The sequence below is a fragment of the Acomys minous genome (genome assembly GCF_964271855.1).
Source record: "Acomys minous genome assembly, chromosome: 4".
Classification (NCBI taxonomy): Eukaryota; Metazoa; Chordata; class Mammalia; order Rodentia; family Muridae; genus Acomys; species Acomys minous.
In genome coordinates this window covers 85,831,460-85,847,143 of record NC_140486.1, presented here as the reverse complement: position 1 = coordinate 85,847,143, position 15,684 = coordinate 85,831,460, and the positions used below count along the sequence as shown (strand labels likewise).

General features: G+C 38.8%; 1 protein-coding gene across 3 annotated transcripts in view; it reads left to right on the top strand.

The window, feature by feature from the left end:
- HYCC2 (hyccin PI4KA lipid kinase complex subunit 2) overlaps window positions 1-15,684 on the top strand; it is a 63,746-nt gene that overhangs the window by 36,065 nt on the left and 11,997 nt on the right. For 2 of the 3 annotated variants that reach the window (XM_084778684.1, XM_084778685.1), the window contains exons 6-12: window positions 1,553-1,633; window positions 3,555-3,670; window positions 6,292-6,387; window positions 10,475-10,591; window positions 11,155-11,242; window positions 14,617-14,776; window positions 15,514-15,681. In XM_084778684.1, coding sequence (XP_084634810.1) covers window positions 1,553-1,633; window positions 3,555-3,670; window positions 6,292-6,387; window positions 10,475-10,591; window positions 11,155-11,242; window positions 14,617-14,776; window positions 15,514-15,681 — 826 coding nt within the window. The remainder of the gene's footprint in view (window positions 1-1,552; window positions 1,634-3,554; window positions 3,671-6,291; window positions 6,388-10,474; window positions 10,592-11,154; window positions 11,243-14,616; window positions 14,777-15,513; window positions 15,682-15,684) is intronic. The other variant, XM_084778686.1, reaches the window with a different exon arrangement.

The following is a 15,684-nucleotide window of genomic DNA, read 5'->3' as shown; positions in this document are numbered from 1 at the left end:
TTAATCTCTGACTCTCTACTATAGGGTCTGTAAGAGCAGTTTTCTGTATATGGGCTTCATGCCAATTACATATTACTAAGAAAAACAGAAAGCAGTGGGGCAATGAGATGCAGCAGCGCTCATTCCTCATGTAAGAACTACTGCTGCCTGCCGAGCAGAGGGGACACACAGGAGAAACGAAGGGCATCAGCGTTCCTTCCTTTCTCTCTTTCTTCCTCCAAGAGAACAGACACTGTAAAACGTGTAGCTAGGTGTGGTGGCACACACTCTGTACCCCAGCACTTGGGAGGCAGACCTCTGTGAGGTCAACACCAGACTGGTCAGAACAGCCAGAGCTCATAGGGAGAGCCTATTTCAGAAAACTTGAAATGACAAAGAACTGGATGTGGTGACTCATTCAGGAGTCTGAGGCAGGATTTTGAGTTCCAGGTCAGTCTGAACTACGTAACAAATCAGGCTGCAGTACTACATGAGACCCTCCCTGTCTCAAAAGAAAAAAAACAAAAGGAGGAGGAGGAAGCAGGCCTGGTGACACACATTTCTAATCCTAATACTCAGTAAACTGAAGCCAGCCAGGACTGCATAGTGCATGCCCGCCTGCCCTGGCTACTGAGGGAAACTGTGTCTCAGGCAAACATGAACACAAAAGGAGTCTCTTACACTTCAGTAGCAATTACTAAAATATGTCCATTTCTTGACTACTTACACTAATATTGCCAACACATAACTTACTACAGTTCAGTAGTTTGTTACTGAGAGATTATAAATATCTTTTCATCGGGGCTGGAGAGATGGCTCAGAGGTTAAGAACACTGTCTTGTTCTTCCAGAGGTCCTGAGTTCAATTCCTAGCAACCACATGGTAGCTCACAGCCATCTATAATGTGATCTTAATCCCTCTTCTGTCGTGTATATGTAATAAATAAATAAAATATTTAAAAATAAATAAATATATTTTAATCAAGATTCATTCTTAAAATACTCTCATTATGAAAATGGTAATATAGTACTGGACATTTGAATAAGTTTGTTTATGGTAATTATTTCACAAAGAAAATGTATCAAAACTTCACTTCATAGACTAGAAACTTATATAAACTCTGCCAGTTATGGCTTGGTAGAGCTGGGGAATGCTTCATTTGTGTTATAATAATAATGTGTTTTTCTTATTTTAGTAAGTGTGGGTCTCTTGCTATAGTTACATTTTATTCAGCCATGTTTCCACCAAAAGATCTGATCAACTTTTTTCCATCTAAGGTCTAATCACTTTTAATCTTCCTGTTCTGTGTGCACCTGCTTCTTGCCTGGCTGTCATGTTGGAGCTGGTGTAGTGTAATTTGTGCTCAGCATCTCTGTGGGTAACAGCTGTGCCATAAATGTATACCAATTTGCTAATAAATTGAAAGGGTATGCTAGGGCAATAGTATTTTTATGTACTCTTGTTTCTAAAACTCTCCCTCAGTTACCAATGGTATATTCTGTAAATTAAGGAAGTTATTATTTATTTTGCTGCAGACTTACTATTACATTGTTTTGTACATTTTTTACTACAGGAAATTGCTGATAAAGATGGAAACAATAAAGTGCTGTCTTTCACTATACCTTCCTTATCCAAACCTTCAATATACCATGAAGTAAGTAACATTGGGAACATGAAATGTTTGTTTCAAATTATGTTGAGAAAGAGACAAAAAATTATTTTGCCAGAGGTAAATGCTGTAAATACTTCATTTTGTTTCTGTTTTTGAAACATGGTCTTTTGTAGCCCAGGCAGGTCTCAAACTCACCAGGTGGTCAAGGGTGACCTTGCACTTGTGAGCCTGTTTGCTCCTACCTGCCCAGCGAAAGGGTTGCTCCACCAGGCAAGGGTTCTAATATGCAGTCTTCTCCTTCTGTTGTGAGCTGAGGTGGCTCCATGGCTAAGAGCACTAACTGTCCTCCAGACATGCAAGTTCAATTGCCAGCACCCAGTGGTGGATCACAACACCTGTGAGTCCAGTGCCAGAGTATCTGACACCCACTCCTGGCCTCAGGGACACCAGGCATGCACCTATATACAGGTGAAACACTCACACATATTCAGAGAGAGAGAGAGAGAGAAGGAGAAGGAGGGAAGGGAAAAGAAGGTAGGAGTGGGCCAGGCCAGTCACCAAAAGTGGCAAACCTGAGTTTAATCCGTGGGACCCACATAGTGGAAGAGAGAATTGATGCCCACAAATTGTCCTCTGACTTCAGTATGTGCATACACTCACATTAAATAAATTAACTAAGAGTAGATATTGTGTGTAATGTCAAGGGAGTTAGTATTTAATGGAAGAATTTCCTCTTCATTTATTTTCCCTCACCAGTATCATTTTCAGTTTTTAAAATGAATTTTCAAAAAATTATTTTTCCATATTTTTCAGTGAATATCTTTGTTAGACTGGTTCATTTTTATTATTCTTTAGGAAAGTAATTACTCAGAAGGGTGCTAATACTCCATTATGTTTCAGTATAAAGGAGTGTGATTGCACCCTTTAGATGTTCAATAATGCATTTGTTTTGCTTATATTTATTCCACTGAAGAATATTAGAACACTCATTATTATATAGGTAAAAGTTGCTGTTGATCTGAGCTCTCTTTAGTAATAGTAAGAAACTGTGTTAAGAATCAAATTTAGGGGGCTGGAGAGATGGCTCCGCGGATAAGAGCACCTTCTGCTCTTCCAGAGGTCCTGAGTTCAATTCCCAGCAACCACATGGTGGCTCACAACCACCTATACTGAGATCTGATGCCCTCTTCTGGTGTGAGTGGACACATGCAGACAGAACACTGTATATGTAATGAATAAATCTTTTTTAAAAATAAGAATAAAATTTATGGTTGTTATTGGCCTTTGATGTATCAATTGTGAACATTTAAAAAGTTTATCCTAAAAATTATATTCCATTTCAACATCCATTATCCTGTTTGTCTTGTAGCTCAATGTAGCTATTCATTTTTAAATTAATTCCTCTGAGACTTTGTTTTGCATTGGAATAGTATGTTTCCTATATAACCAGGATTCATTTTAATATAGAATATCTTTAATGAATTTTAATTGTTATTTGTATTGTGTTATGAAATAAAATGGGAGGTAGTGACATTAATAAATGTCACTTGAAATAAACTTGAAAAACATAAAATCAATTGTGTAAATATTAAGGAGATTTTGATCATAGTCTTCAATACTGTTTATTTTTTAGAACTATAAAATAAATATAACTATATTTATATTCTGTATTCTAGAATACAAATGAAAATAAATGGATTTCTTTTAAACCTTAGTGTTTTTAGCAGCTTTTCTATTTTCTAATACAGAGTAATTCAACACCATAAAAAATGGAGTTGTATATTTCAAATTTTATGTGTCTTCTACACAAAGTCTTCACAAGAAGGCATAAAATGTCATTGAAGAACAGAGAAAGCTTACTTCGGACTACATTTTATTTAAACAAGATTAAATATGATTACATGATACAGATTTTTACTTGATTATGGAGACGTTACCTCATGCTATATCTTTTCTTCTGTAGCCCTCAACAATTGGATCCATGGCTTTGACGGAAGGGGCGTTATGTCAGCATGATCTCATCAAAGTTGTTTATAGTGACCTTCATCCTCAGAGAGAAACATTCACTGCACAGAACCGGTAATGGTCTCAATATGCAGTAGGGGCTGGAGAGATGACAACTCAGCGGATAACCACTGGCTGGTTTTCCAGAGGACCTGGGTTCAATTCTCAGCACCCATGGTGGCTCACAACCACCTGTAACTCTGGCTCCAGGGCATCTAACTCTCTCTTCTTGTTTCCAAGGGCACCAGGCATGCATGTGGTTCACATACATACATTCCAGCAAAATACTCAAATATATAAAATAAAATTTGAAAAAAAATATAAACTACATAACAACAATGGTAAATTTATGGATAATGGCTAAATATAATTACTTCATTTCAAGCTTGATATGAATACCATCCAAAAATTAAAATATATTATAGTATAGATTAAGCATCTTTGTCTGAAAAAAAAATCACAAATCTGAAACATTTCAAAGTCTGAAATCTGGTGGGCACCATCATGGTAGCATACAAGTAGACAATCTACATACAGCTTGTGTGACGGGGACACAGGTGAAATGCAAGTGCACTAAAATACTATGTAAAATTACATTCCAGCTGTGTGTGTACAGTACATATGAAATATAAGTGTATATTTCTAATAAATACTTGGATCTTATCTCCAAAGAAGACACACATTACAAAATCTGAAACATTTCTGGTCCTTGGCATTTTGGATGAGAAGTATTCAATCATTTTTATGAACTTAATACATGAACATTGCATCTACAGCATTCCTCCCCTCTCTTAACTCTTCCAGTGTCCTGCCTCCCACATTAATAATGTCTTTAATTATTGTTATAGGTATGTGCATATGTATATATATATGCACATATGTACACATGTGTATATATAATTACTGAATTCATTTGCTTGCTTATACATGTGCCCAGGGCTGACCACTTGGAATTGGACAGTCTATTTTGGGGCTTGTCCATGGAGAAAACTGATTTACCCTCACTCAGCAGCCATTGCCTGCTTGAGGCTGTAATCTAGGGTGGTACCTCAGGCTGGTCAGCACCGTGTTGTGTCACTGTGTCTTGTCCATAATCAGACTCCTCCCCTGTCCCCACTGTACTATAAATCACTTCTTCTGCTTGGGGAAATTTACTGCTTACAGAACAGTTGAGCTAGTTCTATTAAACAAGGTTAATATACCTAATCGAATACATGTCACGGGGCTGGAAGGGGTACCTGCTCCATAGTTAAGAGCCTTTACTGCTCTTGCAGAGGCCTGAGGTTCAGTTCCCAGCACCCACACTGCAGCTCACAACCACCTGTGCCTCCAGTCTCAGGGCATTAGTGCCCTCTTCTGACCTCTGTAGGCACCAAGGATGCATGTGGTACACAGACACACATAGAAGCAAAATACCAATAGCACAAGATAGTAAGGAGTAAAAACTCCTCATGCTCACCAGCCCCTGATGTCTATTTTCTGATCCTTGTGATTATGAGAGAGATTTCATTGGAGTGTTGTGGAAGATTTTTGCTAAATATATTATTTATACTTTTTTGGGGGGTGGGGTTTGGGACAAGGTCTCTCTCTGTGTAGCCTTGCCTGTCCTGGGCTCACTTTGTAGACCAGGCTGGCCTTGAACTCACAGAGATCCACCTGCCTCTGCTGGGATTAAAGCTGTGTGCCACCATGCCCAGCTGCAGTATAATATATACTGTGAAGTATCTTACAAATAGACAGAGTTATACCCCAAAATTAAATATGCTTTACTTCCACACAGTTCATTAATAAAAACTGCTGTGATCTGTTCCTCCTCCTCCTCACTTCATTTTCCCTTTTCCAGACGTAATGACTTTTGCCAGTGGTTCTCAACCAGGGTGTTCATCACTTCCTCCATATACCGTTTAGCAATCAATGTGGAAGATTGATTTGATTAATAGAGCTGGGTGGAGAGAGGGCTGTGGTGCGTCTGGTGGACAGAGGCTAGGAATGCTGTTCAGCACCCAGAAGTTCCTGCAGGACATCGTATGCCCTGGAACTGGGGTTGTGGGTGCTTGCGAGCTGCCATGCGGGCGTGAGAACCAAATCCACAAGACTAGCAAATGCTCGTGTTTACTGAGCCATCTCTCCAGACCCTTGATCTAATTGGGTTTTCCGTTTTGGGTTGGTTGGTTGGGTAGGTGGGTGTGTGTTTTATTTTGCTTTGTTTTTGAGACAGTCTCACTGTATAGCCATGACTGGCCTGGAACTTATGACAGACCAGGCAGGCCTCAAACTCACAGACATGGGCCTGCCGCTGCCTCCTGAATGCTGAGATTTAAGGTGAGCTCCACTATACTCAGCCTTAAATTATTTTTTCTTTTTTGGTTTTTGAGACAGGTTCTCTCTACATAGCCCTGGCTGTCCTGGAGCTTACTCTGTTGACAAGGCTGGCCTTGAACTCACAGAGATCCATTGGCCTCTGCCTCCTGAGTGTTGGGATTAAAAGCATATGCTACCCACGCGCAGCCTTAATATGTTTATTGATGATAGAAAGGGCTGCGGCTCATAAGAAGAACAGAAACAGACTATTGAGGAGGATACTGTAGACACATGATGATTTACATTAAGGCAATATATAATCAGTTCGTAAGTAAATAATTTACTGTTGTCTCTGCTGAAGTGAATGACTGTGGCCATCTGTGTTATCTTTCTAGGTTCGAAGTCCTGAGTTTTCTCATGCTGTGCTATAATTCAGCAATTGTGTATATGCCTGCTTCGTCCTACCAGTCTCTTTGTCGACTGGGCTCCAGGTGAGGAGAGTAACTATTACCGCCCATGTACACAGGTGTTTGCCAGGCTATGGTACCTTCTGAGGCAGTAGTCATTTAAGCTTCTACAGGAATGAACTTTATTTTAAGAGGCTGGAGAAACGGCTCAGCAGTTAAGAGCACTTACTGCTCTTGCCCTTGACTGGGGCTCACTTCCCAACACCTACCTAGTAGCCTGCAGCTATCCTCAGCTCCAGTTCCAGATATTCCAGGGTCCTCTTTGGGCTTCTGTGGGTACTGCACTCACGTAATTGTACATATGTACATGCAGGCAAAACACTTGTACATATAAAAATAAATAATAAAAACACTCAACAGAATATTTCTTTCTTTTTAAAAAAGGATTTACTTATTATTTGTACAGTATTCTGTGCTCATGTGTGCCTGCATGCCAGAAAAGGGGACCAGATCTCATTATAGATGGCTGTAAGCCACCATGTAGTTGCTGGGAATTCAACTCAGGACCTTTGAAAGAACAGACAGTGCTCTTAACCTCTGAGCCATCTCTCCAGCCCCAACAGAATATTTCCTAGCTCAACAAGTTAGTTCAAGTGTATATTAATTTAGAATATATTACTATATTACTTCACAATTTCTTAAGAAGTTAGGTTTGGCTGAAATTTAAATATATACCTAGAAAAAATATTTAAGTAGTATAAATTGGGTTAGGGTCACAGAATTTCAGTTCTGAGCTTATGTATTCCAAGTAACCTTTCAGTTCAGAAGCTGAGTCTCCCCACTTCCCACTCTCACTGCCCAGAGTTAAATCACACACAGTCCTAACCAGGCAGTGGTACTACTCACCTTTAATCGCAGCACTCAGGAGGCAGGGGCAGGGTGATCTCTGAGTTCAAGGCCAGCCTGGACTACAGAGTGAGTTCCAGAGCAGCCAGGAATAAACAGAGAGACCCTGTCTCTGGAGAAGAAAAACAAATCATAAAGTCTCTTTCTTTTGCTACACAACAAATTCTTGGCCCAGCAAGAAGCCTCCATAAATAAAGGTCTTGTTGAAAAACCCTTTAAAAATGTGAATTCAATCTCCAAAATTCTAATTACAAACTTGGATGTGCAGTGGCACATGCTTGTAATCCCAGTACTTGGGAGGCAGAGGCAGGCAGATCGCTATGAGTTCAAGGCCAGCCTGTGTACAAAGTAAGTCTAAGACAGCCTACACAGCGAAACCCTGTCTCAAAATACCCAACCAGCCAGCCAAACAAACAAACAAACAAGCTTGAATGCAGGTGCTTGCGTTCATAATTCCAGCACTACTGCAGCTGGATTCAGGAAGCTCTTATTGTTGGATGAAGTAGAGTGGCAGAAATAACAGCACATTGGGAGAGAAGAACTGAGTCCCCAGAAGTTGTCTTTTGGCCTCCATGAACACATGCACACTAAGCAATTTTTAAAGAGAGAGAAAACAGTTTCACAATTTTAGCAGCTTATAACATCATACATTTATTATTTCATAGTTTTTATGAGACAGGAATGTAGGCATGGCTTGCCTCTGCTTAGAGTGTTTTTTTTTTCCCCCTTCCTGAGTCTCATTCACTCTGTGGGTCTGCCTGGCCTGGAACTCCCTATGTAGGTCAGACCAGCCTCCAACTCACAAAGATCTGCCTACGTCCACCTCCTGAGTGCTGGAATTAAAGGCATGTGCTAACACACCTGGCAGCTTCTTTTAAGCTATAGAAAGACATAAGGAAGTGATAAGGAAGTGTAAGTCTTCCAAGGCTTAGCACTTTTGGCAGAACTCTGTCCCTATAGCTGTAGGGTTCTAGGTTTACTCATCTCGTTGGCTGTTGCTGTAGTCCATCCTCACTCTCGTGACACACGGGCCTCGTAACGTGGGCAGCTCATGACATCACAGCTTGCTTCTTCAAAGCCAGAGCAAACTGAGTATCCAGCATGATCTGTTGCTTTAGGACAGTTTTGCACATGATGTACAAATAGTACACATAGTGTGCATGGACTCCTTTCACTTTTGCCTCCTCGTGTTGGGTAGATCAAGTCACAGTTCCCACCCTCTGTGGGTAGAGTAGACACAGTATAATGCCAGAAAAGAAGGCTCACAGGGATGGAGAGTGTGAGGGGTGCCTGGGTTCACAATGCTGCTCTGGTACTGAGAGGAGCACAGCCTTGTCACAAGCTCATTCGTTTGGATAATCTAAATTATCCATTAGTCTAACCTAAATTATCCATAACTTTGAGTTTATAAAATATCTTAAAATGTAGTCTATAATTTTATCCCACTTATAATGTTAATGTGAAGAAACCTTCTTTTCTGTAATGTAGATTCTGTGCCCTCTGAGAACTTTTAAAAACTTTGTTCTGAACCTTGAACTTGGTTGTTTTTGTTTTTGTTTTAATTGAAGTTTTTTCATCCTTCCTTAGCAAATGACTATTTTTAGTGTGTGACTATTGATATGATAAAATCACTGGGTTATCTTAAACATATAAAAGTATGACTACCAAGCTGGGCAAGGGTGGCACATCTTTTGATCTCAGCACTTGGGAGGCAGAGGCAGACGGATCTCTGAGTTCGAGGCCAGCCTGGTCTACTGAGTGAATTCCAGGACAGCCAAGGCTGCACAGAGAAACCCTGTCTTGAAAAACAAAAAACGAAACAAACAAACAAACAAACAAAAAAGTATAAATACCACAGTAATTTGATAGCTACTATTGTCCATTAGAGAATAAATGAGCAAGCGCTTGTCTTTACTAGTCTGGTTTGTTCTAGTGGTACACTTCTTCGTAGGTGAGACTGGACTAACATTGATTGTGTGGCTTCCATTCCATCTCTTGAGTGCTGGGGTTATAGGCATGTGCCAACAATTCTATTGATACAATGCTATTTTCAACTTGTGATATTTTTATTACATTATATTCTACATATAATATTTAATTGATTAATACAAGGAACTACAATTTTTCTTCTGAATTTACTATTATAATTAACCTGATAAATTTATTAATATAAACATACTATAACTTGATATAATGTTATAGCACTATTACTGTATATTAAAATATAACTTTTGGAAACATCTCAGTGAAATGAAAGGCATTTGTTTATGATATTTTGAGTAATAGTGGCTTTAATGGTCTTTGTTGTCACTGTCTGCAGAGATGATAGCATCTCCTGTGTGGCATCATGACCATTCTTATACCCCTTGTAAACCATAAGATCCTCAAAAGAGGGCCAAGAAGTTCATTTGGCATCCAGCTAATATGATAAAATTGAGTATAATTGAGAACACACTGACATATACAACAGAGTGCAGAAAAGATTTGAGGGCAAGGTTGGTTATAGGAAAAATAATCTCACTCCTTAATCCTAGCACTCAAGTGACAGAAGTATGTGGATCTCTATGTGTTTAGGGCTAGCCTGTGCTACATAGAGAGTTCTAGGCTAACCAGGGTTGCGTAGTAAGACCCTGTCTCAAAAGGAAAGAAAGAATAAAAATAATAATGTTCATGCTGCCCAGTAGCTCCTGGAAGTCTTTGGTCTACAGTATCAGGGAACAGAGGTGCTGCTGATGTGGGGCAACACATCTTGCTGTTGGAGATTGCTCATACTGTTTCCAGTGTGGAAGGACAGCCCCACTGGCCATGAGAGTCACCAATCTCAGTATTCAGCTACATAACAGAAAATGAATAGATAACTGTGCACACTTAATTTTGCTTAAATAAAAACCAAATAAATAATAGTGGCCTCATGAACAACAGTATTTTGAAATGTTGTTTTTAAGATTCATGTACTATCTAGTAGTTACTCAGTACAATCTAGGATGGATAAAAGCTGTGTGTTCATGTGTTTGAGAGAGAGAGGGGAAAAAGGATGTCTGTGAAAGAGACTGTTAGCTATTTGGGGAAGCTTACTACTTTTGTGTAGTCCACTAGACTACATACTCTATGAATAAAGGCATGCTTTAAACAAATTAAAAACCAACACCTTCTGCCTGTTCGTGACTCTGGCATTTAGCAGGCATCAATAGCTTAGGGAATGAATCATTAAATGTATAAATTTAGCCAATCAAGAAATCACACGTTAACTATTGTATTTTCCTAGGGTTTGTGTGAGTGGGTTCCCACGGCAACATGAGAAACAGTGGAAGGAACTCTGTGGTCGAATAGTATTAGACCCTGAATTTATGGTGCAACTTCTCACAGGAGTTTACTATGCCATGTAAGTAGAAAGAAGATGGATTCTTCTGCAAACAGGAACATTTTATATTTCTTTTTCCTCATCATAGAATCTTTTGTTTCATGATAGACATGTTATTTTTTCAAATATAATTTCTATTCAGTACTTTAAAAATAGCCAATTAATAATATGACTAGTAATAAAATTAGAGCCATCTTAGTAATTTTTAGGTTTTCTTTTCTTTTCTTTTTAGAAAGATGTATTTATTATGTATTCGGTGTTTTGCCTACATGTGTGCCTGCATGCCAGGAGAGGGCACCAGATCTCATTATAGATGGTCGTGAGCCACCATGTGGTTGCTGGGAATTGAACTCAGGACCTTGAGAAGAACAGCCAGTGCTCTTAGCCTCTGAGCCATCTCTCTAGCCCTCAAATTTTAGGTTTTCTATATGGAAAACTATTTTGTTTCTATATAGTTCATTATCATGATTTTCATGAATACTTTAAATAGATTACTCTGAATAACAACACATAGTAAAAAAGCGATTTGCAAGTGCTAAAGATGAGAGATATCTGTTAAAAGTACTAAATGATCCATCCCATAGGTATAATGGACAGTGGGACCTTGGCCAGGAAGTACTTGATGACATCATTTATAGAGCTCAGCTAGAACTCTTTTCCCAGCCACTCTTGGTAAGTTTTTATATATAGTTATGTACTTTTTTCCATGAAGAATAGAGTTTTACTGAGGTCCTAGTTCTGAAGATATGTTGTCTCTTCTTAAAGATCAAAATGTTGCTATGGGGCAGAGGGTAGGGAAGGTATTGATAAATTGAAAAATGAAATGTTTTAGTTAAGGGGACAGTCTCTGAGTTTGAGGCTAGCCTGGTCTACAGAGTGAGTTCAGGACAGCCAAGGTTACACAGAGAAACCTTGTCTCAAAAAAAAAAAATCCTTAACAAAAGAGAAAACCAAGTTGAAAATAGTAGTTTACACTGGTAGTACCAGCACATGGAAGCAATCAAGGAAGGAAAGAGGAAGTGGTCCTCAATGATATGGTAAGTACCTGGCTATCCTAGACTCTTTAACAGCCACAAAGGTTTTATGCAGATGTATAGAAAAAGAAAGGCTGTCAAGTTTAAGTGAAATCTCCATGTTTTTATTACAATCAAATCTAGGACAGTTTAGAAATGGAGCAGTCACAAAAGGATTTTTTTTACATAAACATGTAAATTGTAAATCATTACCTTTATATTAAAAAGTAAAGTTAGGGCCAGACAGTGGTGACACTCAGGAGGAAGAGGCAGGAGAATCTTGATTGGAGACAACTTGGTCTATAGGATGAGTTTCAGGACATCTGGGGTTACACAGAGAAATCCTGTCCCAAAAAAACAAACAAAAAATGTAAAATGAATATGTAGTACACAGAAAGAAAAATATTCTCTGTATGCATAAGACAACCCCAATTATACTCTTACTGTTTTAAAGATTTCATGCTTCCCTGTGTGTAGGCCCTGTGAGATGATTCAAGATAGAGGCACTTGCCGCCGAGCCTGACAACCAGGGTTCAGTCCCAGAACCCGCATGGTAGAAGGAGAAAACTGACCCCCACAAGTTGTCCAATGATCTCCATACTCACACCATGCTATATTCATACACACAAATAAAAAATAAGTGTAAAAAAATCAAATACAATGTTGGGCCAGCATTATGACCCAGCAAGTAAAGGCACTTCCTGTTCAAACATGTCACCTTGACTTCTATGCCCAGAATCCACATAAAGGTGGAAGGAGAGGACCGACTATAGAACTTTCTCCTGACCTGAACACAAGCGTTGCGGCAACCCTCCACACACATATTATTCATGCATGCACATACACAGTAATAAAGTGTAAAGGACAAAAGTAAGATGCAATAGGGGAAGATGAAGCATTCTTTATGCTTTTGTGATAATATGACTCTAACCATCTCTTTGCAGAAGCAGCTTGGCAATGAGTGCTTATTTTCTTAGTCTCTTTACCCCATTTCCAGCTTTATATCTATGGAAACTAATACTTTAAAAGAATATTAGAAAGGGCTGGAGAAGTGGCTCCGTCACTAAAAGCACTGGCTGCTCTTGCAGAGGACCTGGGTTTGGTTCCCAGCCCCACACAGGGGCTCACAGCCGTCTGTAAGTCCTGTTCCAGGAGACGTGATGCCCTCTTCTGGCCTCTGTGACCTCCAGGGATGCGCATGGTGCAGTGAATGTACATGCAGACAAAACACCCATACAAATAAAATTTAAAATTCTAGAAGTATAACATTACAGTTACTTTTATTTTTTTGGTTTTTGGATTTTTGAGACAGTTTTTCTCTGTGTAGCACTGACTGTCCTGGAACTCACCTTATAGACTAGACTGGCCTTGAACTCAGAAATCCACCTGCCTCTGCCTTCTGCGTGCTAGGAGTAAAGACATTTGCCGCTGCCAACAAAGAAATAAAAGTAGTCTAAATGTTCCCATAACAGAGAGCAATTGAAGTGCTATATTTCCTTAATGAAATTGTATATTTGAGAGCTTAAAGAAAAAGATAGTAACTTATGTTAGGTAGGAAAGTATATATGCATTTTAAGTCTACATGTGAAAGAGAAAACAAGGTACTAGTTCTACGTAACTTGACTCTATATGGGCCCTCTCTCTTCTTTCCTCCCCTTCTTCTTATGTATCCCAGTCTGGCTTTGAATTTTTTATTCTGTCTTGGTCTTCCAAGTGCTATGATTACAGGTGCCACCATACTTGACTTGCTTTTGCAAGCTTTCTGTAGTGGGTTTGTGATGCTTAACATGCTTACTTATTTTCTACTTGGGGTAGTTTTTAAAGCTATTTTATTTATATATATTTTTTAATTTTAAGCTCAAAATAAATTTACTAATGTATAGCATTTTTCTTATATCTAGAGCTATATGCAAAACAAAATGGAGAAACAAGCATCCTCTATATTGCTGACAAGGGCTTAGTTTAGAGAGAGCTGTACTTATATCCATCAAGCCTTGAAACAGCTTCCTACTGTAGGTCTGTGTGGGTAGACCAGATGGTCCAGGTTGCTGCATCCTCCATGTGCTTGTCAATGTGCAGAAGGAAGGACGGCCATTCCTCTAGCTCAAAGTCTTCACTGTAATACTACGTACTGGTTAAGAGACACACCAGCCAGATAGCAATTGTTTACCAGTCAGGTTTCCCAGTCTCCTCCTTAGAAGCATAGGACACAGCATCAGCATGCATTTAGGGAAAACTTTTTCCTCACAGAGACACAGGTGTGAAAAAGGGGTACTGTTTAAGCTCAGATTAAGTTTTTTGCTATTTATCATATGAAAAAGCAGGAACTTTTAAAAGCTCACATCTTGGTTACAAATATTAAACATCTTTCTTTGGAATAGTCTTTCCTTTTGAAACTCAGCAACATCAAGAATCCAGTAGGGGTGCTGGAGAAATGGCTCAGAGGTTAAGGGCACTGTTTATTCTTCTAAAGATTCTAAGTTCAATTTCCCAGCAACCACATGGTGGCTCACAGCCATCTACAATGAGATCTGGTGCTCTTTTCTGGGTGTGCAGGCACACATATGGGCAGAATACTGTATAAATAATAAATAAATCTTTTAAAAAATGCAGTAGGGTATATTAGTCATATTTTAATAATAAATTTCTATTTGAAAATCCTGCTGAAAGAATACATAACGTTAAAAGTAAATATTTTGACACATTTTTAAATTTTATATTATACAACTTTATATGTTACACAAGCTGTACATGTTCAAACATAATGGAAACATCTGGCCAGGCATGATGGCGCACACTTTAATCCCAGGACTCAGGAGGCAGAAGCAGGTGGATTGCTGTGAGTTCAAGCCAGCCTGGTTTACAAAGAGAGTTCCAGGACATCCAGGGCTACACAGAGATACCTGTCTCAAAAAATAAAAAATAAATAAATAAAACAAAAACAAACAAATAAAAAATGAAAACATGCATTATAAAGTAGGTAAAAATTGTATGTTTATTGTAAATTTGTAAAGACTTATATTATCATTTTAGGTGGCCAATGCCATGAAAAACTCATTACCATTTGATGCACCTGATTCATCACAAGAAGGCCAGAAAGTACTTAAAGTGGAAGTCACTCCAACAGTGCCGAGGATTTCTCGGACTGCAATTACAACAGCTTCAATCCGTCGTCACAGATGGAGAAGAGAAGGTAAGTATAAAATTCCTATAGTTTACTCATGGATTCAACTTATCACTGTTTATACAGAATGTCCTGAAGTTTGATAGTTAACTAATGCTCCATGTATTAAAGTAAAACATTTTCATTTAAAAGATGGTATGAGAAATGTGATAATGCTTAGTTATTTTATGTAACTATATCTGTTTATAAAGTAGGAAGATGTTAGACTATTCTATTAATGTTAAAATGTAAAATAAAGCCTAGCTAAAAATTTGTCTTTTTAAAAGGCTAGTAAAAAAAAAAAAATAGGGGAGCAAGTTGCTTTAATCCTATTAACTCGAAAAAAGGTACATGTATGAGCACTGTGGGAGAAAACAAGATGATTGGTCAAACTAACAGTGTTATACAAGCTTTACGTTAAAAAATTAGTTCTTATTTTTGAATTTTTGTATTTGCTTTTTCTTTTTTCCTAAGAGCTGAACCCAGCAATACTTTGTAGACATGTGGTACTTAATAGTCAACTGTCTTGCCTAAAAGACATTGTCATTTTAATGATCCCTATTTTTCTGTCCTATTCATTTGCAAACCTCACATTGTTCATTTGCTGCCTTATGTGTGTGCAAGCCATGCACACACATGTAACTATATAGATAGTGTTTGTGTTAATATCATATCCATATATACATTCTCTTATCTGCCTGGGTCAGAATGCTCAGAAAAGAATAGAGCAGCACAAAAGTACTAAAATTTTATATGTTGAATCCCAGATGGCTTTGACTTCTCAAACGAGGCTGACTCGAGTATTCCTGGCTCCCCGACCCAACACGGCTCCACTGACGTAGGGATCAAACGTGTGCAAGAGGGGGAGGTGCTGGTTCGCAGGACCCCTGAGCACGGCTCGCCGGAGCCCAACTCAGCAGCAGCCACAACAGAGGGTA